We start from the raw sequence: 25205 nt of genomic DNA, 5'->3' as shown, positions 1-25205 counted from the left end.
AGCAGCTGTGCCCTCACCTTACTGCTGCTGTACTCTAGTGGCCCAACTCTACTGCTTCACTAATAACCTCTGCAGAGAAACCAAACCTCGAAAATTGCAGGTTCTCAGCCCAGGCTGAGAATTTTGGGGTCTTTTTGGAGTGGGAATGGGCAGTCTTCCTCCCCCTTAATTCCTCCCCACACCCCATGGCTTCCAGCAGCCCTGGAAGTTATACCCACCACCCATAGCCACCACCATGTCAACTCATCAGCTTAGTTCTACAGATCCTGAACTTTCTGGAGCAACACCTCCAAATTCCACAATACTGAAATTCCAGTAGAAACACCAAATTAGATGGGAAAGTAACATAGAAGGCAACTAAACTCAACAAACAAAAACAACAACACAGAAGGCTCGACTAGAAACATAACAGCTTATATTCTCAGACAAGAACTGATACAACCCCCTGGTGAGAGAGAACAATTTTCACAAAATATTTTAACTGAAGTATTTTTGATAATTCCATTAGCCATTTAGCTGCAAAGCAATATAAAATATATCACTGTGTTCTTGCTATGGAGGCAGACTTGAGAGGTGGTTGGGACAATGGGGACAATGGTAGAGGGAAGGTCACTCAGGTGGTGGGACTGATGTTGGAATATTGAAAGTGTGTAACAATTGTATTATGAGCAACTTTGTAAAACGTGGTGTTCATAATGTATTTTATTAATTAAAAATATTAAGATTGTATAATTTTAAAAGAGAAAACATGGGGCTGGGGAGATAGCTCCCATACTTAGGATGTGCAAGGCCCTGAATTTCATCATTGGCACTACACGGCCCTCCAAGAACCACCGGGTACAGCCTTGATATAGCATTGGCTAGATATCACACTGCAAGGTATGATCTTATCTTTCACCCAACACATGTGGGCTGGATGCCAACTATGGCCCTAATGGCTCCCAAGAACAGATGGAGAGAGAATGGGTGGAGAGAGATAGACTAATTAAAAAAAAGAAAACAACAACTCACCAATGATGCCACTATCTCTGCTTTCAAGGGTGGAGGTTGGGCTAGTGACAGCCCCATAGCTGCAATCCTTGGCAGTTGGATTTGTACTGACAGGCGGGAGGGTGGAGCAGGGGCTATTGGCTGGTGGGGAGGCAGTGCTGCTAGTCAGGGTGGAACAAGGGCTTATCCTCTGGGCGATTGCTGAGGTCTGAAAAATCAGAATGAAAAACAAGTAATATAAATGCATCAGCCATTAAATGTAAGGTATATTACGGTAAAACATATGCTTTAATTAGGAAAAGAACTAGCTCTACTTATAGCTTTTATATCCATTAGGTTTTACTTGTTTTGATAGACAAGATTTTACAATTCAAGTGAAACTTAAATTTAAAATAAGTTTAACTTAAATTTAACATGAAGAGATCATGGTCAGCTTTTCTGCTTAGGAAATTTCTAGTGACACAAGCATTCTTTATTACTATAATAGACCAAGGGAGGGACACTTTATTAAGATAGTTTTCTATTTCTGGGCTGGAGAAATAGCACAGCAGGTAGGGCGTTTGCCTTGCATGCAGCTGGCTGGGCTGACCTGGGTTCAATTCCTCCGCCCCTCTCGAAGAGCCTGGCAAGCTACTGCGAGAATCTCGCCTGCACGGCAAAGCCTGGCAAGCTACCAGTGGTGTATCGATATGCCAAAAACAGTAACAACAAGTCTCACAATGGAGATGTTACTGGTGCCCACTCGAGCAAATCGATGAACAATGGGAGGACAGTGCTACAGTGCTTTCTATTTCCAGTCAATAAAGCTTTCCAAAGGCATGGAACTGTCTTGATAATCATTGTCCTTTTTTTTTTTTTGTGTGTGTGTATGTTGTCTCTATCTTTTATTGCATTATCATTTACTTGAATCATAGTAAGATACACAGTTACAAAGTTGTTCATGACTGTTTCAGTAATACCTATCCCTTCACCAGTGTACATATCCTACCACCAATGTCCCCAGTTTCCCTCCCTCCTTCCACCTGCTTCTAGCAGGTACTTTGCCCTTCCTCCTCCCCCTCCATTTCCCCCTCCCCCTCATTCTCTCTCTCTCTCTCTCTCTCTCTCTCTCTCTCTCTCTCTCTCCTTTTGGGCCTTATGATTTGCAATACAGATACTAAAATATCCCTAAGCATTTTCTTTGATTTAAAATAAAATTTCTGTAGTCACAGAGAATTCAAAAACATCATTCTTAATACAAATATGTAGGCTTTTTTGGATACAGAAGATGCTGATCAGAGATAATAAATGAATATAGGAAAAAAAGCTTATTTGAAAAATTTGTCTACAAATTTTATTTTGTATTATTGATATTATATTAGGAGCTGGAGTGATAGCACAGCGGCAGGGCGTTTGCCTTGCACGCAGCCAACATGGTCGACCCGAGTTCGATCCCTCCGCCCCTCTCGGAGAGCCCGGCAAGCTACCGAGAGTATTGAGCCCGCACGGCAGAGCCTGGCAAGCTCCCCGTGACGTATTCGATATGCCAAACACAGTAACAACAAAGTCTCACAATGAAGACGTTACTGGACCCGCTCGAGAAAATCAATGAACAACAGGAGGATGGTGTTTTTTGTTTTGTTTATATTATATTAATCTATATAAAACTAAATTTCTTTAGAGAAATTGATTACACACTGAGATCACTTAGCATCATGAATGATTTTTTTATACCTGAACTTAAATCCTTTTAAATCATGCTATAAAAGATATACTTGATTATTTAAAATTTTTAAAAATTTTATTGACATTAATTTACAAAACCATCAGTGATGTAGTTTCATGCATATAATATTCAGCACCATACTCCCCACCAGAGTATCCGTTTCCCTCCACCATTGTCTTGGGTCCCTTGTCCCTGTTCTCTCAACCTAAGTAACATTTTCAGAAACTTGTAGTCAAGTAAATCTTTTCAGTTGTATCAATAATACTAAGATCAAACTGTCTTAGCAAACTAAGACCTAAATCAATGCATTTTATTTTTTAAATTTATTTTTGATTTTTAGTTTTTTAATTGAGTCACTGAATTATTATTTTTAACTGAGTAGAATATTATTTTTAACTGATTCTACTGTTAGAATCACCCGTGAATCGTAAAAAACATACAAGGCTTCCTACAAAATGGGCACATGTTGAACTGTACTTCAAAATGACTGAATTAGGATTCTTCCTTAGAATCTGGCATGAACATTTTTAATCTCATTCCTAGATTAATAAACATGCGAAAAGATAAAATAATTTGTATTAGACTTTATTGCAGTAGACATATATCTAGTCACTCTATTTTAGAAATTTTTCATTATTATTGAGTCTTTTAACTTCTGTAGCAACCCATTTCTCTTTTTAGACAAGATTCTCAGTCTGCTTTTTGAAAAAGAAAACTTATAATTTTGCCAATAAGGTTAAGGCCCAACAACCCATTCTGACAAGTTAGATTTTGCCGTATAAATCATTTCACAGAAGGTGTGTTTTGAAAATTTTAAAAGGAAGAACTGGAGAGACAGAGATAGGACAGCAGGTAGGGCTCTTGCATTGTACATAGCCGACCTGTGTTTGATCCTTCATGTTATATACGACCTCCGAAGTATCACCAGGAGGGTCCCTGAGCACAGCCGTATGTGGCTCCAAAACAAAAGCAACAAACAAAAAGTAAAAGCAAAGATGAAAGAAAAGCTACTTTAAGCTATTGACAAAGCAGAAAAAGCATCCGTAATAAATTAAAGGACAAATTCTCTATTTTTCAGTGACATACTGAAATCTCTTCTAGGCACAGGAAGACAATATCTAACAATCTCTCTGATATAGATGACAATGGTTGTCCAATTAAACCACTCCACTTCCAAAACCTCTCAGGGGTATTTCCTATTGTCCTTAGAGTTCGCCAGAAGGACCCCAAATTCCCATTCTTAATCTCTTTAAGGTTGGACATTACACATGGTTGATAATTACAAAGACAACAACAACAACAACAACAACAAAGCTTAGGAAGAACTAAAAGTTTTTTTCTGATGCCCCAAAAAGTACCAAGAGAAGAAAATTATATCAGTTGGATATCACTTTCAATTTGTCTTTAAAAGAAAAATTATTTATTCAGGCTTGAATGTGTTGATTGTCTTTACTAATATTATTTTGAGGATACAGTCACTATAAAGTTTTTTAACTAAAGAAATTCATCTTCAAGGGGGTATGGTGCCACCAGCAGGTCAATCTGTACCTGTGAGGCGAGTGCATCAGCAGCCTCATGGCACCGTCAGACTTTCAGATACCCCAAAATTGCTGCTGTGCCTTTGGCCAGACCCCAAAAACTTGGGGCAAAGTTTACCAAGAAAGTAAATGGCCAAAAGTTAGGTATGTGGGAGACACCCACAAACCACCTCTGGCTCAGCTATATAATTGGAGGCATGGCCTCTCTGGTTCCTTATGGAACTGCTTAATGGCCATGATCCCAGAGACTCAGAAATGAATCTCGGAACCCAAAGGCTTTTGGCAGAAATGCGTCCTGTTCCTATAGTAGGTTACTAGCACTGGGCCACTCCAGGTGGGAGTAGGTTTCATGCCTTGGCCTATTCCCCCTGGCGGCCCGGTGACTGCCATCCTCCAGAGGCCACTGGACAGTCAGGTTTGAGTCCACAGTGATGAGACACGCAGGGCCTCACCAGATGGGGGTGGGACCGGCCCTTTCCTCCCTGTCCCAATGAGACCCTGAGTCGCTGCCTACAAACGGCCTCTCTGGCTCCTGATCAAGCTGCTTAACGGCCATGATCCCAGAGACTCAGAAACAAATCTCGAAATCCAGCAGCTTTTGGCAGAAATGCATCTGGACCACATACAAGATAGCCGCTGCCGCAGAGCTTATTGGAAAGCCAGATATGAGCAGGCGGTGACGGGTCAACTGCAATCTCATGGGAAGGGGGGTGGTACTGGTTTGTCCTTTATGCCTTACTGAGGTCACAAGTTGCCCCCCCCCCCCGAGTGGCTCTCTGGCACGGCCATGGTTCCAGAGGCAAAAGGACTTAATCCAGAGCCCCGCAGCTTGCAGCCGAAAATTGAATGGACCATGCGTTAAACTACAGCTCCATGCCTCCCCGAGAGGGAAAGGGTGTTGCTCTCTTCCGCTCCCCCGCCCCCTCCTCCCCCCGCCAGCAAGGTGGCCGCAGCCTCAGAGCTTATTGGAAAGCTAGGTATGAGCTGGTGGTGACAGGGCAACTGCAGTCTCATGGGAAGGGAGGCGGTACTGGCTCATTCTTCACGCCCTACCAAGGTCATGAGTTTCCCCCCATGAGCGGCTCTCTGGCATGGCCATGGCTCCAGAGGCAAAAGGACTTAGACCAGAGCCTGGCAGCTTGCAGCAGAAAAGTGATTGGACCATGCGTTAAACTATGGCGCCATGCCTCCCCAGGAGGGAAAGTGTGTTGCTCCCTTCCGCCTTTTTCCCTCCCAGCACAGGGTGGCCACCACTTCAGAGCTTATAGGAAAGTCAGGTATGAACCGGTGGTCATGGGGCAACTGCAGTCTCATGGGAAGGGGGGCAGTACCGGCTCGTCCTTCACACCCTACCGAGGTCACGAGTTGCCCCTAATGAGCTGCTCTCGGGCACAGCCATAACAACAGACGCACAGAAACCAATCTTGTAATTATCTGGCTCTTTGCAGAAATCCAAAATAAGACATTATATGATTCTCATAACCAGCTATAGAAAACAAAGTATTTCACAATGCCTTTTCAGCAATTCTGATTGTTGGGGGGGGGGGATTCTAAACAATAAAGGTGCATCTTTTGTCAAAATAATGAATGTAATCAATGTAGAGAATAATTAAGTGGAAATCATCTGCCTCACAGGCATTGGGAGGTGTGGGGGGTATATTGGGGTTCTTGGTAGTGAAAAATGAGTACTGGTGAAGGGAAAGGTGTTTGATCATTGTATGACCGAGACTTAAACCTGAAAGTTTAGTAACTTTCCCCACAGTGATTCAATAAATAAATATAAGAAGAAAAAAATAAATAAAATTATGAAAAAATAAAGTAAGGTGGAGTTCATGCCCAATTCAATCAGATAATCAGTGGCTGAATAAATAGCAGTACTCCTACATCTTAAAAAAAAAAAAGAAATTCATCTTCAATACAAATGGCCAAAGGCACATGAAAAAATGCTCCACATTACTAGCCATTAGGGAGATGCAAATCAAAACAACAATGAGATACCATCTCACACCACAGAGACTGGCACACATTCAAAAGAACAAAAGCAACCAGTGCTGACATGGATGTGGGGAAAAAGGGATGCTCTTTCACCGTTGGGGGGAATGCCCACTAATCCAGCCTTTCTGGAAAACAATATGGACAATCCTTCAAAAACTAGAAATTGAGCTTCCATAACCCCCCAATACCACTTCTGGGAATATATCCCAAGGATGCAAAAAAGCATAGTAGAAATGAAATCTGTACCTATATGCTCATTGCAGCACTGTTCACAATAGCCAAAACACCCATCCTCCGCCATTGCACATTTTCCACCACCAGTGTCCCCTGTATATCGCCCCCCCCCCCTTCCTCAGTCCTCACCCTGTCTCCATGGTAGGCAATTTTCCCAATACTCTCTCTCTACTTTTGGGCATTATGTTTTGCTTGAATTTTCCCACCACCATTCAAGCCTGCCTGCCAGGGGCAGATACTAGGCCATTTATTGTCCATTGCTCATTTTGAATATCATGGGTGATGCGGCCACATGCTTCTGGAATCCTAGATTGTAAATAGTTGGGTTCCAGAGACATTTCTGTAGGACACTAATCCATTTTGGTACTCAATTCTGGACTAGGGCTGTTGGTGTGCTAAGATGGTGCCCGGAGGTACATTGTGGGCGTGACAGCCAGGCCTACGGGCAGGCGGGGAGCCGGGGAGGGACAGCCCTGTGCCTCTGCCCCCATGTGGCATGGAGATTTTGTCCTGGAACCCGCATTCCTGGGCCTTGCTTGTGGAAGCTCTTGGTCGCCAGGATTCCATCTGGAGTAGGTGGGGAGAGTGTACCTGCTCCATTCTGGGGTGCCCCTGGTGAAATTGGCTCATTATGGGGCCCAGAGAGATTTCTGGCTCTGTGGTGTCTTCCTGGACTCATTGCTGTGTCTCTGTCTTTTGATCTCTTTCGAGATTTATGAATCTCAGAAGCAAGGCCAGTAATAGAGTTTACAGGGTGGCCCTGGAGTTGGTTCGTGGGAGTGAATGCCAGTGCTTCCATGTGTGTTAGGAAGTGGGGGGAAGTAGCCCACCCCAACTCTGTGAAAGCCTGGAGATTTCAGTCACAAAACCCACGTACCTGAATTTTCAGGAGATTATATCTTGGTGAGGTCCGCCCAGAGATGCTGGAGTCTTGCTGGGGGTATGGCAGCAATTTTGGATTGTGGAAGCAAGTGGCTGCTGGGGGTTCTGCTTGGGCAGGAACAGGCCAACCTGCCCCCCTCCAACTTACTACAGTCCATTTATCCATGCACAGGTATGAGATTAACTGTGGCTTTTAATCTCTTTCAAGATTTATTTATGGGTCTCTGAGATAAGGCCAATAAATAAGCTTAGATAGCTGAGCCAGAGGTGGTTTATGGGCATGGCTCCCACATACCTAACTTGTGGCTGTTAAATTTTTTGGTAAACTTGGTCCCAAGTTGTTGGGGTCTGGCCAAAGGCACACCGGCAAAATTTGGGGTGTTAGGAAGTTCTTAATATTCTAAGATTAGAACTTCTCATAATAATTTAGCCACTTTCTTTGTGGTTCCAAGATTGCTTCGCAGTATATTTCAAGGACCTATCATTTAGCTTCATTAGTATTTTATATTTATGTATTATTTTACAGTTGATACTGATTGTCTTACCTATTCCTATCAACCAAATATGAGAAGCATAATGAACAATATTTTTCCCATTTAAGAAATTAGAAATGGGCTTGTTTTCAAGCCTATGTTCTCTCTTGAACACGTATATCACTTGCTTTTCTGTTTCTTATTTCTACTCAGTAGATGCCTATGTTCTCCCTCAAACATATACTTTCCCCTTTCTATTCCTTCGCATCTTTCCTAGTAAGTTTCAATAAACTCCTGCTTCATCAAAAAAAAAAAAAGGAAGAGAAATGGATTGGGTGTTCACTCCCCATTCCCCTCAATAAAAGAAATGTGAAACTGAAAGGGTCCTGTATATAATTTCAAAGGGTCCTATGAATTTAATATCCCCTAAATCATAAAGTTTTTATATAAATTTATACTAAGTATATATTATATGTTCCTTTTGAAAATTATTTTTGGGCCACCCTGGCTGTGCTCTCAGGGCTTATTTCTGGTTCTGTGCTCAGGGGACCACATATGGTGCTGAGGCTATCTGCATGCAACCTAGGTCAGCTGGATGCAAGGCAAATGCCTTACCTGCTCTACTATCTCTCCAGTCTCTGTACGTAGATTACGAAGTACTTTTATATTCATTATTTAATTGTATTCACACAATAATTCTGTCTGGTGTTACTTCATATCATACCAGAATATGGAAATATAGCTTCTAAGAACAAAGAATGTAAAAGCAAACTACTTGCATTTGGTACTATCCCACTGCTTTCCAGCAGTATGTTTACAGTATTTTTTAAACCTGAAAATTGGAATGTAAAGTGATTGCTACGTGGAGGTTCCTCTCGGAGAGCCCGGCAAGCTACCGAGAGTATCCCCGCCCACATGGCAGAGCCTGGTAAACTCCCTGTGGCGTATTTGATATGCCAAAAACAGTAACAATAATGGGTCTTATTCCCCTGACCCCCCAAAAGCCTCCAATACGTCACCATTGGGAAGGATGAGTAAGGAGAAGCTCCTAAAATCTCAGGGCTGGGACGAATGGAGACGTTACTGGCGCCCGCCTGAGCAAATCGATGAAGTAAGATGTATGAAACTCAGAAAACTTACAGGACATGTCTACATTTACAAAACGGCAGGTGATGGAGTTGGAAGCGGAATGCAAGTTTTCTACCTTCTGACCCTGTGGTTTTTCTATTATGTTGGAATAATTATACTAATAGTTATACTCATTTATTTCTACAACTGGATAACTAAGGCACACACAATAAACTTAAGACTTTATTCAGAAATCATTGCAACATGCTGTGACATGAAACATCAGCAAAATCAACTACAGGTATAAATTTTGGTAAAGAAAAATAATTTTAGAAACAAATTCATAGCAAATACTCAGATCTCAAAATGTAATCTTTATGTCCTTTTACTTGCTTATTTTTAGAAAGTTCACATTTGAACTTGACACATCATTCCTATTTTTATTCATAGAGCATAGCACTTTGATGTAACAATGTAAAGTGACTTTTAAAAAGTCGTCAATCCCTGCCATCATGAGTCTTACATATTGCATATTAGCAAACATAAGAAAAACATCCTCAAAAAAATCCTCACAACTAAACATATGATATAATAAATGTTTTCTAATTTATTGTGATTTTATATAAGTAAATGCTACTTATAAGTTATTAATATACAAATGTATGGGATTTCTATCATGTTCTAAATCACCATTTTATAGTTAATTAATTCTATGGTTTTCCTAGTAAATGGAATTTTTTTGTTTGTTTTTGGGTGACAGCCTGCAGTGCTCTGGGCCTACTGAGCTTAGGGGGTTGTTCCTGGCAGTGATCTGGGATGATGAGGTGACAGGATTGTGTTTCCTGCATGCAAAGCACAGCTGTAAGGGATCTCTCTGGATTAGAAAACAAACACAAACACTGTCCTCCCATTGTTCATCATCGAATTACTCGAGCAGGCCCAGTAACGTCTCCATTTTAAGACTTCTTGTTACTGTGTTTGGCATACTGAATACGTCACAGGTAGCTTGCCAGGCTCTCTGAGAGGGGTGGAGGAATCAAACCCGGCTCGGCCAGGCTAGCTGTGTGCAAGGCAAATGCCCTATCGCTGTGCTATTGCTCCAGCCCTGGACTAGAAATCATTTGAAATCTACTGATAACTGCTTTATGGCTCTGCATGATGATAATGTCAGAAGTGTATATCTTTGGTAAACACACAGACACACACACACAGACACACAGACACACACATACAGACACAGACACACACAACCCTTGCAACGTTTTCCCTTTTCTAGCATAATAGTTTGATTTCTCCCATGTTCCACACAGTTGACAGAAAGCAGCTTACCTGATTTTCATCCTGTACTTCCATGTTGTATTGGTCACCTGACTGGACTTCTGTGACTTTCTCTCCAAGGAGGAAACCCAGACGAGTCATGAGTGTGTTTGCTGCCTCATCTACAGATGGAGGAGGGCCAAGTTCCTGTTCAGCATCACCTGTAACAGACAAAGAGTGAAACACATGAATTTTTTAATATAAAATGACCAGTTTTACAACTCTATATATTGGTTATTTCCTTATTTTCACACTCTAAATCTAAAATTGTAAGGTCAGTATCTAGAAAATGGTTTCCCCATTCATTCATAAATAACTGATATATAATCAGTCCTCTCAGATTATACTAAAGTTTTGTACTTAAAATGTTTGACAGAAAGTATTTCTAATTTATTAAAGTTTCCATTTCTTTAGCAATTAACCTTCTAAATTAAAAAAAAATTCAATGGTAGTCAGGGACTATTTCAGGCTCTATACCCAGGAATAACCCATGATGGTGCTCCAGGGACCATATGTAGTGCCTGGACTTTGAACTGGTGTCAGGAAGGATGCCTGGCGAGTGCTTTACCCATTGCATCATCTCTCCGACTCCTTAGGTTAACTAGCCTAAACAAAGAACTAGTCTAGTTCCTGGCCCAAAGCACTATCTTTATTCATATTATTTAATTTTTTATTTATTTTTGCACTGTGTAAATGCTTTTTAAAAATTTGAAATCATTTCAAGCTTACAAAAAATGAAGAATAGTTCTAAGTTTCTCCCCTTACCCATGCAAAAGCAAAGGCATAACATCCTTTACATAACAAATGTTACTTCCTATAACAAGAATGCTCTCATATCATCACAGTAACCAAATCAACACAGTTAAGAAATAAACATTTTACATTATTATAAACACCATTTAAGTTTTTAACCTTTTGTTCCAACAATGTGCTTTCTAGCAAAATAATCCAATTTAGGATTATACAATGCATTTAGTTCTCTGTTCTCTTATCTTTCATGATCTCCAATAGCTGTCGTTTTTTAACTTAATGAGCTTGACACTTTTTTTAAGGTTATAGGTCAGATGCTTTGCACAGTTTATCTCAATTTGAGTTAACCATATGATTTGATTCAAGTTAGGCATTATCTGGCAGAAATATTACAGAAGCAATGCTGGTTAATTTTGATCACTTGAGTATAGTTGTGTTGGTCAGATTTTTTCACTCTAAAATGGTATTTTTTTATCTTTTAAATAAGTATTTATGGGAGGATACTTTGAGACTGTGTATATATCTATTCCTCAATAAAATAAAATTGAAAAAAATTTGTGATAAAATACACAAAGTTAGTCATTTAACCATTTTTATTCATTATCTGGTGACAATAAGTACACAGACAACGCAGTGCAACCACAGGCCCTATCTACTTCCAGAATTTCTCATCATTCTCACTGAAACTCTATATCCAATGAATAAAAAAAATCCCAATTTCCCTACCTCTTACTATGCCCAAATAACCTCTTATACTTTCTTTGTATAATAATTAATCAATAATTAATTCAGCACTTCTAGATACCTCAGATAAATGTAATAATACAGTATGTGTTCTACCTTTGTGTAGCTTCTCCTACTTTGCATTCCACTTTCAAGGTTCATCCATATTATAGCATATGATAGAATTCCAAATATATGCATGTTTATATATCACTGTATCACTGTCATCCCACTGTTCACTGATTTGCTCGAGCAGGTGCCAGTAACATCTCCATTCATCCCAGCCCTGAGATTTTAGCAGCCTCTCCTTACTTGTCCTTCCCAATGGTGCCATATTGGAGGCTCGTTCAGGGTCAGGGGAATGAGACCCATTATTGTTACTATTTTTGGCATATCGAATATGCCACAGGGAGCTTGCCAGGCTCTGTGTGCGGGCAGGATACTCTCAGTAGCTTGCCAGGCCCTCTGAGAAGGACAGAGAATGTATATAAGCGTTAACATACAAGCAAGTATGTTAAAACCAAACACATATATGTATATATAAACACACACATTTTAACATGTATATACGTATATAAACATTGAATAAGACATATACCTGACTTAATGTTTACACATATCTCATTTAATGTGTACAGTGATATATCTCATTCAATGTTGGACACTAAGGCTATTTCCACTCTTTTAGTTTTTATCCATAAATGATAGTATGGACACTGATATAAAGTATCAGTATCACTCTCAATAAACTTTTCCCCACTACTTTCTTTTCTGCATTCATTCACTGGAGTCACAGCACAGCGGGTAAGGCGTTTGTTTTCCTTGCATGCGGCTGACATGGCAGACCCGGGTTTGATTTCTCTGCCCCTCTCAAAGAGCCCGGCAAGCTACCGAGAGTATCTTGCCCGCACGGCAAAGCCTGGCAAGCTACCTGTGATGTATTCAATATGCCAAAACAGTAACAACAAGTCTCACAATTTGTTGTGAGACGTTACTGCTGCCCGCTAGAGCAAATCGATGAACAAAAGGAGAACAGTGCTACAGTGCGACTTTCTTTCCTGCATTCATGTTTGTTGGTGGAATAATTACTACAATGCCTGCCAAATCCATTATTCCTTTTATAGTTTAGCTTCTTCCCCACCAATCTACCCACCCATCCATCCATAAATCCATCCATCTATCCATATCAGGAACACACTGATTCCTCTCTTATTCAATCGATTATGATGTCACTATTGTTATTTATTTTGTAGATAAATGTTTCTACAATCTAGATCAAGGGCAAGTGCTTACAAGTTTATTACTCCTGTCTTCTGACACAACCCTTTCACTTATGAACTGCTTTCTGGCACAGTTTTATACTGTAGCTTATACCTTGTATTTTCCCTACTATAACCTTCAAATGGGATGGAGCAATAGCACAGTGGGTAGGGCGTTTGCCTTGCACGTGGCTGACCCGGGTTCGATTTCTCCATCCTTCTCAAGGAGCCCGGCAAGCAACTGAGAGTATCCCGCCCGTATGGCAGAGCCTGGCAAGCTTCCTGTGGCGTATTCGATATGCCAAAAACAGTAACAAGTCTCACAATGGAGACGTTACTGGTGCCCGCTTGAGCAAATTGATGAACAACGGGAGGACAGTGCTTACTTACAGTGACAGCCTTCAAATGAGTAGATTGACCAAGAAGCCCTGACTGTTTTCTAGTAGAGAGAGGGATTTAGAATGATCAGCAATGTTTGTTTATGTTAGGATGCCACTGTCTTCCAGGTTCACTCACTGGGCAGAGGTAGCAGTACATACATACTCATACGCACATAGACACAGCTTCATATTCATTATGTCAATCCCTGTAAACCACCCGAGCCCTGCCCCAGGAAATGTCATAGTGATGTCTTTAATCCTGACTTAATATCGTGTTTCTTTCCAGTTCTCCAACAGTGAGACTTCTCATTACCCTTACCTATCAAATCTATTCCTCACAAGAGCAATTTCCTTTTGTTCTCTACACTTGGATGCCCTCCGCGCCACACTGGCTGTGTTCCTACTCTGTACCAGATAGAACTCAGATAACACATACCTAACAGGATCATCTGATACTAAGCAATGCTCAGAAGTTCTGGAACTCTGGGCCAATACTCAGTTCTGCTGCACTGGCTGGACAGTACAAACCTTGGGCACCAAGATACCATGCTGGTATGGTATCTGGGGTTTTAGGGATCACTGAGGATATCTTATGCTGCTCAGGGTTCCTGTGATGCTGAGGATTGAACTCAGAGTCTTTTGAATGACAGGCATGTGCTCCAGCACTGTAAATTATCACTCCAGACCTCAGTGTCATCTTTAAAACATGATACATAAGGCTGGATGGTAGCTCAAAGTACCTGTCCACATGCAAAGGGTACTGAGCTGCAACCTCAGCACTGCAGCAGCTCCAGGTGCAGCCCTGGTGGTGCCCAGCATATCTGGGAAGAACCCCCGCCAAGAACTGGAAAACTGATTATGCAAATAGCAGTACCCCTTTAAGTTTACAATTCAGATATTTAGTTTATTACATTATGCAACTAGGATCACCTTCTATTTTCAGCACTACAAAAAGAAATCCCACTCAACCCCATTTCTTCCCATAAATTTTTTGAAATTTACTTAAATCTGCTTGCAGAGTTAATTTTTCCATGCAATTTGGTTTTTTATTTTTTCAATTTAGGTCATTTTTAAGTGGTACCAATGACAGTAACTCTTTTCAAGCCTTCTCACAGCCAGATATGAAACAAAAATCAGTATTAATTTCTTCCTTGTACAAACCAATTTATTTCCAAATAGGCATTTACTGGAATTACATAAAAAGGAGTTGGAACTCAAGAATATCTATTAAAATGATGCAGAAATATGATGTGAAATTTACCTATGTTAGATATCTATATGCATTAACTTTCTTCATTGTCAACATTTTATCAAGTTTTGTTTTACATTCAGAAGCACTGAAATAATAAGAACCTTATTAACAATCCACAGTAGCAGATAACCAATAAAGCATTTAAAAATGTTTTAATTTTTTAAAGTATTATGTATGTTTTTTTAGCATAGCAAACATTAGCTATGATGCCATATGGTTTGGTGCCAAAATACCACAGTTTCTTAATTTTCAGGCTACTTAGATTTTATACAAAACTACTTTTCAGGACTAGAAAATGATATTAGTTAAAATTTAACATTTATCTTAACCCCTCTATTAAACTCAAAAGTTGGGGTCAGAGAAATAAACATGAAGTCAGGCACTTGTCTTGCTTGTGGCTGACCCTGGTTTGATCCCTCGAACCACTCAAGATCTCTAGAACAGTGCCAGGAGTTAAGTCCTATGCATAAAGCCAGAAATAGTCCCTGAGTACAATGAGGTGCAGACCAAATCCCCCAAATAAAGAGTCATAAATAGAGATTCAGGGCAAGAGACTCTATGTGTACTTTTATACACTATCATTATAGTCAATTCATTTATAGAAAAGGTATATAGATAGTACAGGGGGCAGCCACTTGCCTTACATGGCTGACTCAAGTTTGATCCCCCACATCCCATATGGTTCCCTGAGCACTTACAGGAATGAGTCCTGGGCACAGGGTAAGGAGTAACCCTGAGCACCAGTGGGTGTAGCCCCCAAACAAACAAAATTATACACAAGTCTCACTGAACTATGTCATAGTAGAAAAACAGGGTCTATTGTCCCTTCCCTCTTTCACTCCCTCCTAAAGGTGAACACAATTAGATTTCTCTATCATAAAAAAGAAATAAGAAAACCTTTTTGTTTTGCTTTGGGGTTACACCTAATGGGGGTTACTTGGGGGTTATTCCTGACTCTGCACTCAGAATTACTGCTAATAGTGCCTGGGGGACCATACAGGATGATGGGGATTGAACCTGGGTCAGCTGCATGCAATGCAGGCACCTACCCGCTGTACTATCTCTCCAGCCCTGAAATAAGAAAATTTGTATGATTGTTTTTTATATTGTAAATACTTAACTCTCCCAAGATAGCTGAAACCTTTTTATTCCTTGATACAAGGCAATTACTAAATTCAAATTCACAAATTATTCCCTTCTCCTCTGGGCAAAGTGAATAAGCTTTTAAAAATTTTACACTTTTTATAATTTTAATATAGATTTCTGACCTCTAGATAGTCTGTGACTCCATTTTAATTTCTCTAAAAGTTATTATGATAATTACCAAATATTTTCTCCATTCATGCTAACACTAAGTACAGTGAGGTCTTAAAGACTATGGAATAGGAATGGTTACGGACTTTGAAAAATCGAATCTATATGAAAAATACATTATCATTACAGATCCATTTATTTAACACATAGTTATTCTTAGTAAATAGGTATAATACTCCTATTTTACAGAAGAGAAAACTAAGGCACACTCTTGCCCCAAATTACACAACTAGTAAATGGTGAAGCCAGGTTTGGAAGGCAGGCTGCCAATTAGCCTATTACACTGCCTCTTATACTGGAAAGCAATATTTTAAATAGTGACATTGTTCAAATAAGAGAAAACCTATTAACAAGCACATTGCTTATAGGATTTGTAATATTGTGATAAAAAAGAAATATGTGTGTTTGTTCATAATTTCATGAAAGGTGGTCCTCACGCTTCCCAGATTCTTGGAATTTCCTGAAGAGTGAGATGCAACTTCTACTTTTCATAATAAGCTCTTTTCATACATTGGATATATTAACTAATGTTTAGGGGGCCCATGGGTAACATCAGCATGAAAACTTGCACTCCATCCCACACCTCCAAGGGAGGTGGTGAAGAACTGAGGTAATCACCAATGGTGAATCATTTAATGAATGGTGTGTAATACAATGGAACGCCTATGAAAACACATGTCTTACAAACATACCTACATGCCAGGTGGATAGTACACCCAAGCTTCAAAAGTTCTTGTGCTTGGGACTATTCCAGTCCTCACCTTGTACAGCTCTTCATTTGCATTCTTTAAGAAATCTTTTATAACAACCAACAATAGTAAGTAATGTGCTTGCTTGTATTCTCTGGGTTATTCGTAGCAAATCATCAGTTAGGTAGAGTACTTGCCTAGCATGCGGCTGACCTGGATTTGATCCCTAGCATCCCACATGATCCCCAGAGTCCTACCAGGAGTGATTCTGAGTGCAGAGCTAGGAGAAGCCCTGAGTATAGCTGGGTCTGCCCCAATTCCACCCCCTGTCCCCATATACTTTACAGTATTTGCACAAATACTTCTGATTTTGGTTACTTCTACTTAGAGTAACCAATGTGCACAGGGCTTAAATAATGATTAATGATTAAAACTGAATGCCTAATAGCTAATGTATCCAAATCACTAATCTGCATCCTAACATGGCAAGCTACCCATCGTTTAGTTCCATAGGCTCTCTTAGTTCTCCTAGCATTTTCACATCAGGCTGTTTATTATTTTCCTTTATGATCTGTTAATTACAAACTGCTTGTTCTCATCTATTTCAAGATTTAGAAATTTGTACACATTTAGCCAAATAATGAAACGCATGCTTTCCAAGAGAGTTAATAAAACCCATGATTAGCTTGGCCCAACTGCCAAAGCAAACCTGGTGATATTTTTATTTCTTAGTTCTGTAATGATCACCTCAATTTTTCTTCTTGTGATGAATATTGGAAAACAGTTACCGCTAAAAGCAGGGACTGCTACTTATCACAGTATGGGCTGGAGCTAGCACAGGGATCTTTCACACCCTCCCCAAACTGACTCCCAAATCGAGAATCACTGCCTGCCAAGGAACAAGTTCAAAGCAACCACTAGCTCCTTCCTGTTCACCGAGTCACTATCTTTAACCCGCACCCCCACCTTGCACCCCATCCTTCCTTCTTAGCTCCTGTAGATATACTTGGAGAAGAGAAAAGAAAATAGAGGAAACAACTGGTGAAAAGAAAAGATGGGCATATGGGCAGTTCGTTGGGTGTGTGTTTTCTGGCATGGCACACATAGACTGAAGCCTGGCTTGGACCTAAGTGTTGCTCCAGACATTCCTCAGCCTGAAACAGTTACTCCACCAACACTTGCAAATTCCTGAGTAAGAAAAACACTCCTTCTCTCTGGGTGCTGTAACTTTCAGTGTAAGTTTTGTTATACAGCACTACTGTACACACTGTACACATTTAATGTGTAGACATTTAATTTAACTCAAATACAGCCATAACTTAAATCACAGATCACAGATCACAGATCATTCTGTTATTCGTCCATTGCCTCGAGCAGGCCCCAGTAACGTCTCCTTCATCCTGGCCCTGAGGTTATATTCAAGGCTCTTTAGGAGAATGAGACTCATCATTGTTACTGGTATTTGGCATATTGGGTGCGCCACGGGGAGTTTGCCTGACTCTGCCGCGTGGGCAGGCTACATTCAGTAGCCTGCCAGTTTGTCAAAGTAGGAATGAGATGTCATAATAAGATGTCCGGTTCCGGGAGCTGGTTTTTATAGTCTCAGAGTCTTGGCAGCTGATGGGATTACATGGCACCAGGGGGCCAGTTGGTGGGTGTGACCCCTGCCTACTGGAATTTGGAGGATCTGGGTGGAGGATGCTCGACTCCAATCCGAGTAGGCTTGGAGATCTCGGCCCCGGAACCCACGTGGCTTTGTCCCTCTGCCGGTACCTTCAGGTGTGCGGAGAGTGGTCTCAGCATGGTGGTGGCTGGTCCTGGAGGTCTTCGGCTGCCGAACTTAAATAGCAGACTACAGTAAAAATCCTAGTGGTTTTCCCTACGATGCATTTTCTGTTCTGTGCAAGGGCCCTAGGCTGCTCAGACTCTGAGTTTCAGGCATCACCCTAGACATTTTTGCAGTGCTGGGGGTCTCCAGGGCCATTCCCACCGCCTCAGAGGCCTGCAGGGCTGCATTTGGTGCACATATTGTGGTCAGCTACATGGAAAGCACAGCCTTAATCCCTGTACCAGCTCTTCAGTCCCAGAATTCTGTTTTTATATATGGGCTGGTCATTGTAGATATATGTTCATGAGTTTTGTTCCTTTTCTGATTTTGGAGAAATATCATGCTCTATTTGGCAAGCAGATAAATGTTTCCTGCAAATCTCATTTCCTTTTTTATACTCATTTTATGCTCTGTAATTCCACTGGTTATACTTCCACTAATAGATAACTGATCTTAGTTGGCTCCTTGGCAAAATTTTGATCCAGAGAAGCTTTATGTTTTTTCCCCCATATTCTAGTCATAACCGCTTTAACAAACCTTTCTTTCCACTGAAGGAGAGTTTAGAATGAGAAAGAGGGAAGTAAGAAAAAAAAAATCCCAACGAAAGTCTGCAAAGATTGTACAGCAGATAGGGTGTTTGCCTTGCTTATGGCCAACCCGGGTTCAACCCCCAGCATCTTACATGGACCCTTGAGCATGATTAGGAGTAATTTCTGAGTGCAGAGTCAGGAATGACCCCTGTGCATAGCCAGGTGTGGTCCCAAAACAAAGACAAACAAAAAGACACTGAAAGAAGTACATTACCCTTTCTCAGGACCATAATAAAGTTATAACCTTATTAAACACAGACTAAGAAATCATTGTTTCAGCTGTTCAAGCTTATAAACCCAAACGATTTGTAGTAAGTTACAAAGTGAAAATATTCTTAGAAAATTATGTCACTTACATATATTCCTAAATACATTATTTTTTCATTTCCCCTTCCTCTAACTTCTCTGGTTTATTTCACTCATTCAACAAACACTGAATTAACAATTAAATGTTAGTCACAACATTCAACACTGTGGATACAGCGTTAAGGGTAAGAGAGAAAATGTATTAAATTGTTCAGCAGGATGATTTTGATAATTTCAGTGTTTGTTTTCTTGTTTGGATATTTATTATTTGAAGGAAAAAAAGACTGAGGGAAAAGTTACTTAAAAGCTTTCAACAGAAAAATGCTGTGATGATTCAGCTATAGTTTAATACTTCCTTCTCTCTAGGGCAAGTAATACATCATCTGTGTCATTATAATAAAGATAAAATATTTGTTGTACTAGAGAATTTATTGTATAGATCTTTCAATAAGCAATTAAGCATTATTGCCCTGATAAGGTATCAGAAAATAGCATCTGTATTTTAAGCCGTTGACTATAACAAGAGTTTTAGTAATACATAAATGAATTCTAACTGACGTTTTTTCACTTTTATATTTATAACAAAGAAAAAGATTTACATTAAAAATAGCTTAAAAATTTAAGGGTAGTCTTCTACAGTACAAAAGTGTCTTACATGAATTAAAGAAGACAAAGTCTTAACATATATGTACTAAGCATCTCGTAGTATAATACAAAATGTATTAAACGGCTTTTTTACCTCAACATTTTAATAAGACATTAACCAGCAGATAAGAATATTCTCTTTAAAACTGGTTTGCTATCGAGCCAAGCAATAGAAAACCAGACTGTAGTGAACCTGTGTTCCATGAATCTGTTCAAACATTTAAAAGAAATCCTCCAATCACTTTACTTGACTATTCCTACTCCCTACTTAATGTTATTTTACTGGCAGCTATATAAATATCAGTTCTATCAACTCAAAGTTACCCCTTATTATGCTATTGGAGAAGATTAAGATAAAAGCAGAAAACACCATAATGTTGAACTGACCTCAATGATCTATAAAACACAGTTGGAATTTGTGGATGAAGTAGATGATTTCCTCCCTGATTATGGGTAGCAGGTGAAATAAAGCCAGATGGAAAGCAGAAGCAGAAAGACAAGTTTTTCAGTACAACTCATTATCATGGCTAGTATCAAAACAATAAGCAAAACTTACTAGTATTTTCATGTGAAATACGATCCCTTTCTGTCCCCAGTTTAGTTTCTAAACAGGAGATACTGGTTCTAAGAGAAGAACTGTGAGGCAAATCTAAAGTCTGTTTGAAAGGGGAAATTATTTACTTAATTACTAATATAAAATAGTTTTATTTAGGAAGTATGGGAGAGAAGAGGGAACACCATTAAGAAAAATGACACACCAAAAGTTGGGATATGAGTGACTGCAAATGAAATGCAATGAAAAGACAACTTCCATGTATTTCAAGTAATCAAGTGGCTAGTAATGTCATTTCTATTTCTTTTCATAGTTCCCAGAATTTAAGGAGAATGGTGTATGTAAGAGGAAACATTCCAACACTTTAACAACACAATTATCCAGTTTTACTGGGAGCATGAAACAGCAAAGTAAAGACTCCTTTTTAAATATTTTATGATGCACATACAATCTGAAAATACAAATGCTAGATTTTTTTCTAAGTAAATAATGGTGGTAGTGACCTTTTAAGAATTGGAGAACCTCCCAATGATGACAATAAGAATTTGACAAGATATATTTTTAATAATTTCAAAGTTATTAAAGAACAAGTAAGAATGTGAGAAACCATCAAAAATAGAGAAATTCAGGAGAATGCTCCAGGTCCCAAAGAGAGCCGAGATCACCGGGAAGTCCCAGATGGGGTAGGTGCCGCATCCTGCCTCCTCCGCTGGAACCCCAATGACCATGAGCCTCTACAAGCACAGCTCGAGCATGCAGGAACAGGACTTTCACTCCAAACTGCCGGGACTGCCCCGGCTCCCAGGTAAACTCTGATTCCGAAAGTCATGCCCACAACCCGCTCTCCAGCGCCATCTTTACAGCACACAGCCACAGAGAAGAAAGGCCGCGGGGGGGGGTGGGGGGCTCTACAGCTCCTGGAGAATGTTCCAGGTCCCAAAGAGAGCCGAGATCACCGGGAAGTCCCAGAAGGGGTAGGTGCTGCATCCCGCCTCTTCCAGATGGAACCCTGGTGACCATGAGCCTCTACAAGCATAAGTCGGTTATGCAGGAACCAGGACTTTTACTCCAAAATGCGCGACCGCTTATGCGGCCACGCGGCATTTCCTTATATATAAAGTGATCAATGGAAAGTAAATTATCCAACGTTTTTCCCTGAAAATCAGGCTTAACTCTTTTACAAACCACAACACCCAATAGGAAAGAGAGAACAAAAGGAAACGCCTTGACACAGAGGCAGGGGGTATGGGGGGATGGGAGGTGGGAGGGTTACTGGGATCCGTGGTGGTGGGAAATGGTTACTGGTGGAGGGATGGGTATTCAAAATAAATAAATTTTTAAAAAATTGAAGCAAAAAAAAAATAGAGAAATTCAGAGCAGAAACCTCACTCATCACAGAGAGACATTTCATTATCAGGCTGAACTGTGGTTTTTCTATCTCATGAATGGTCAGGGAACTGAAGTCAAAGTCACCTTAAACCTTGAAGCTATACTGACGTAGCTCCAGTAAATGACAATCTTCCCAACTGAGTTTTTTTTTTTTACCATGCTGGGGATTGAGCTCAGATCTCACATACAGGACACACACTCTACTGAGTTACATCCTCAGCCCAAAATGACAACCCCCACCAAATAAAAACAAAATCATCATCCACCCGATCTTCGGATTATCTCTAAAAATTTTCAAATATTAAATATAGCAATGGAGAAGATTATCCATGACTTCTACTCAAATCTCTTTGATAGCCATGTCCACTTGCCAACATACCAAATTCCACAGGATGGATATGTCATTCCCAATGTTCTCCCTTCCGAAATCCGACATGCCATTTCATCAATAAAGAAACGAACAGCACACGGCCCAGACAAGGTCAGACCTGAATACCTGAAGAACCTGCCGTCAGTACTCATCAATATGCTGGCTCGGCTCTTCACACGCTACCTGTCTGAATGCAAGGTTCTGTCCCAATGGAAAACCAGCAGGACTGTACTACTGTACAAGAAGGGAGAAATCCATGACATTGGCAACTATCGCCCAATCTGCCTATTGTCTGTCATCTACAAGTTGTTCACTCGAGTCATCTTAAATAGGATTGGCAGAACACTAGATGAAGGACAATCATGCGAGCAAACCGGGTTCCGCAAAGGATTCAGCACCATTGACCATATCCACACGATAACCAAGCTCATTGAGGTTTCTCGGGAGTTCAAGATGGCACTCTGTCTAACGTTCATTGATTTGAATAAGGCCTTTGATTCTGTTGAGACGGAAGTGGTCATTGAAGCCCTAGCCAATCAGGGCATTCAAGCTCAATACATCAAGATCCTCCATGAGCTGTATTACGGATTTGCTACCAGGATCTCACTATTCTACAAAGAAGTAATCATTGATGTCAAGAGAGGGGTTTGGCAGGGTGATATCATTTCACCAAAACTCTTCAGTGCCACCTTCGAGAACATCATGCGACTGGAATGGGAAGGAATGGGAGTGATGATAGATGGTCGGCAACTACACCACCTCCGCTTTGCTGATGACATTGTTTTAATAACACCAAACATCAGCCAAACCGCACAAATGCTGGCCGACTTCAACAGTGAGTGTGGAAAGGTTGAACTATAGCTGAATCTTACGAAGACAATGTTTATGAGAAACAGCCTCGTTCCTGATGCCCCATTCGCTCTCAATGGAATGACCATCTCCGAATGCAACAGCTATGTGTACCTAGGTCGAGAAGTCAACATGACAAATGACCTGGCACCCGAGCTGCGCAGGAGGAAGAGAGCGGCTTGGAATGCCTTCAAGAGCGTCGAAGAAATAGCTAAGAGGAAGAAGAACCTCCAGCTCTGGGCACATCTCTTTGATTCCACTGTTCTTCCTGCATTAACATATGCCTCAGAGACCTGAGCCCTACGCAAACAGGATGAGAAAGCTATTCAGGTCTCCCAAAGAGGAACTGAAAGAGCTATGCTTGGAATATCACGTTTCACTCAAATGAGAGAAAGAATCCGGAGTTCTGACCTCCATTAACGGTCAAGAATCAGGGACTCTGTTTGCCAAGGCGTCAAAAATCAGAAGGGCTGGACACGTAATGAGATTTGGAGACAACCGTTGGACTAGAGCCATTACCGACTGGATTCCACGGGATGTCAAAAGACCGCGTGGCCGCCCACTTACCAGGTGGTCAGACTTCTTCGTCAAGACCCTGAATGATCAGCTTGAGGCTCTTCATGTTCCTAGAGTGAACAGACACCATTGGGCTACACTAGCATGCGACAGTGACAAATGGAGACGTTACTGGCGCCCGCTCGAGCAAATCGACGATTAACGGGAAGTCAAGTGATCAAGTGATTAAATATAGCACAAAAAGTAGTTAGGAAAAAGACAATTAGCAGAAAATATTGGCAAAAGGAAACGGGAAAAGATGATGGGATTATAATAAGTATATGTCAGTACTAAATTCATAATTGTCTTGAGTAACTGACCATGTATTTGTTATAATCCCATTCTGATTCTAGTATTGCAAAAAATGTGACAGAAAAGAGGTTGAGTCTATGAAAAATTGAGTAACAGAGATGGAGGAATGAGAGAGATGTGGAAAAATAAGTCACTTATCCAATGATGACTAAAATTATTAAAAAGGGAAGGGGGTATAGAGAAATTTTCATCTACATATCCTCAAGTTCTTTGCTATCTCCTGAAAGAAAAAAAGCAACAATTGTGGGTAATCTGTAGCAACAGTTTTGAACTCAAATACCTTCAGAATACAAGCTGTCTGAACACATTTGGTATGCCTAAGGGATAATGGCAGAAAGGAATAATAATGTGTATGTTGAACTGCAGAGTATACGACTGAAGACATTCTAATTCTAATTTTTTCTTTTCTTCTGGGTCACAGCTTGACAGTGCTCTGGATTTACTCCTAGCTCTATGCTCAAGGGTCAGTCCTGGCAGGGCTTAGGGACAATATGCAGTTTTGGGGATCAAACCTGGATGAGCTGCATACAATACAAGCACTTAACCCACTTATTTTTCTCTCTCCTTCCCTTAATCTAATTTTTAAAAAATATGTGCTTGCCCATTAAAAACAAACAAAAAAACAAAACCCCCAAACCTTTTCAAGAAAATGGTATCTTCTTTTAAAAGTTAAATATATAAGGCTGGACTTTTGTCTAATGCTTACTATGGTCCTAAGGAGAACAGTTCATTAAAGATAGTTCAGAGGGCAGAAAATAAGCAAGAATGGTGCCTGAAGGTAGATAGGAAAACTAGACTCATGTTAGGTTATCAATGCATTTGGAAAACAACTGCCTAATTTAGGGTAGGTCAACAAAACATCTAAGGAATACTGATTTAAAGGCTCTCATCTCTTGAAAGTGAAAGTAATTCAAGCTTTCCTAATTTCCCCCATCCTTTTTCATTCTAAATCCCAGCTTTCTTTAACTGTTCTAGAGCTTACGTTAGAGAACTAAATTTTAGGGAGTCTTTTCAGTTGTACAGGGCATATTCAGACACCGAGATTTTGAGCACAGAACCAGAAATAAGCCTCGAGCATCACCAGGTGTGGCCCTCAAAAACACACACACACACACACACACACACACGAAAAAAATGGAGAGAGAGAAGGAAGTAAAGAGGGAAGGAGGGAAGAAGGTAAAGAGAAAGGGAGGAGGGAAGAGTATTTATATACTGATCACAGTAAGAACAGTTTTATCT

General features: G+C 40.4%; 1 protein-coding gene across 8 annotated transcripts in view; it reads right to left on the bottom strand.

Moving 5' to 3' along the window:
* The window catches only part of TANC2 (tetratricopeptide repeat, ankyrin repeat and coiled-coil containing 2), a 413565-nt gene that overhangs the window by 156256 nt on the left and 232104 nt on the right, over nucleotides 1-25205 (bottom strand). For all 8 annotated transcript variants that reach the window (XM_056126689.1, XM_056126692.1, XM_056126693.1 and 5 more), the window contains 2 exons: nucleotides 10215-10363; nucleotides 1012-1198 (listed from right to left, as the gene is read on the bottom strand). In XM_056126689.1, coding sequence (XP_055982664.1) covers nucleotides 1012-1198; nucleotides 10215-10363 — 336 coding nt within the window. The remainder of the gene's footprint in view (nucleotides 1-1011; nucleotides 1199-10214; nucleotides 10364-25205) is intronic.

This window comes from Sorex fumeus, unplaced genomic scaffold (assembly GCF_029834395.1).
Source record: "Sorex fumeus unplaced genomic scaffold, SorFum_2.1 ptg000063l, whole genome shotgun sequence".
Lineage (NCBI taxonomy): Eukaryota > Metazoa > Chordata > Mammalia > Eulipotyphla > Soricidae > Sorex > Sorex fumeus.
This window is presented reverse-complemented; position numbering and strand designations above follow the sequence as displayed.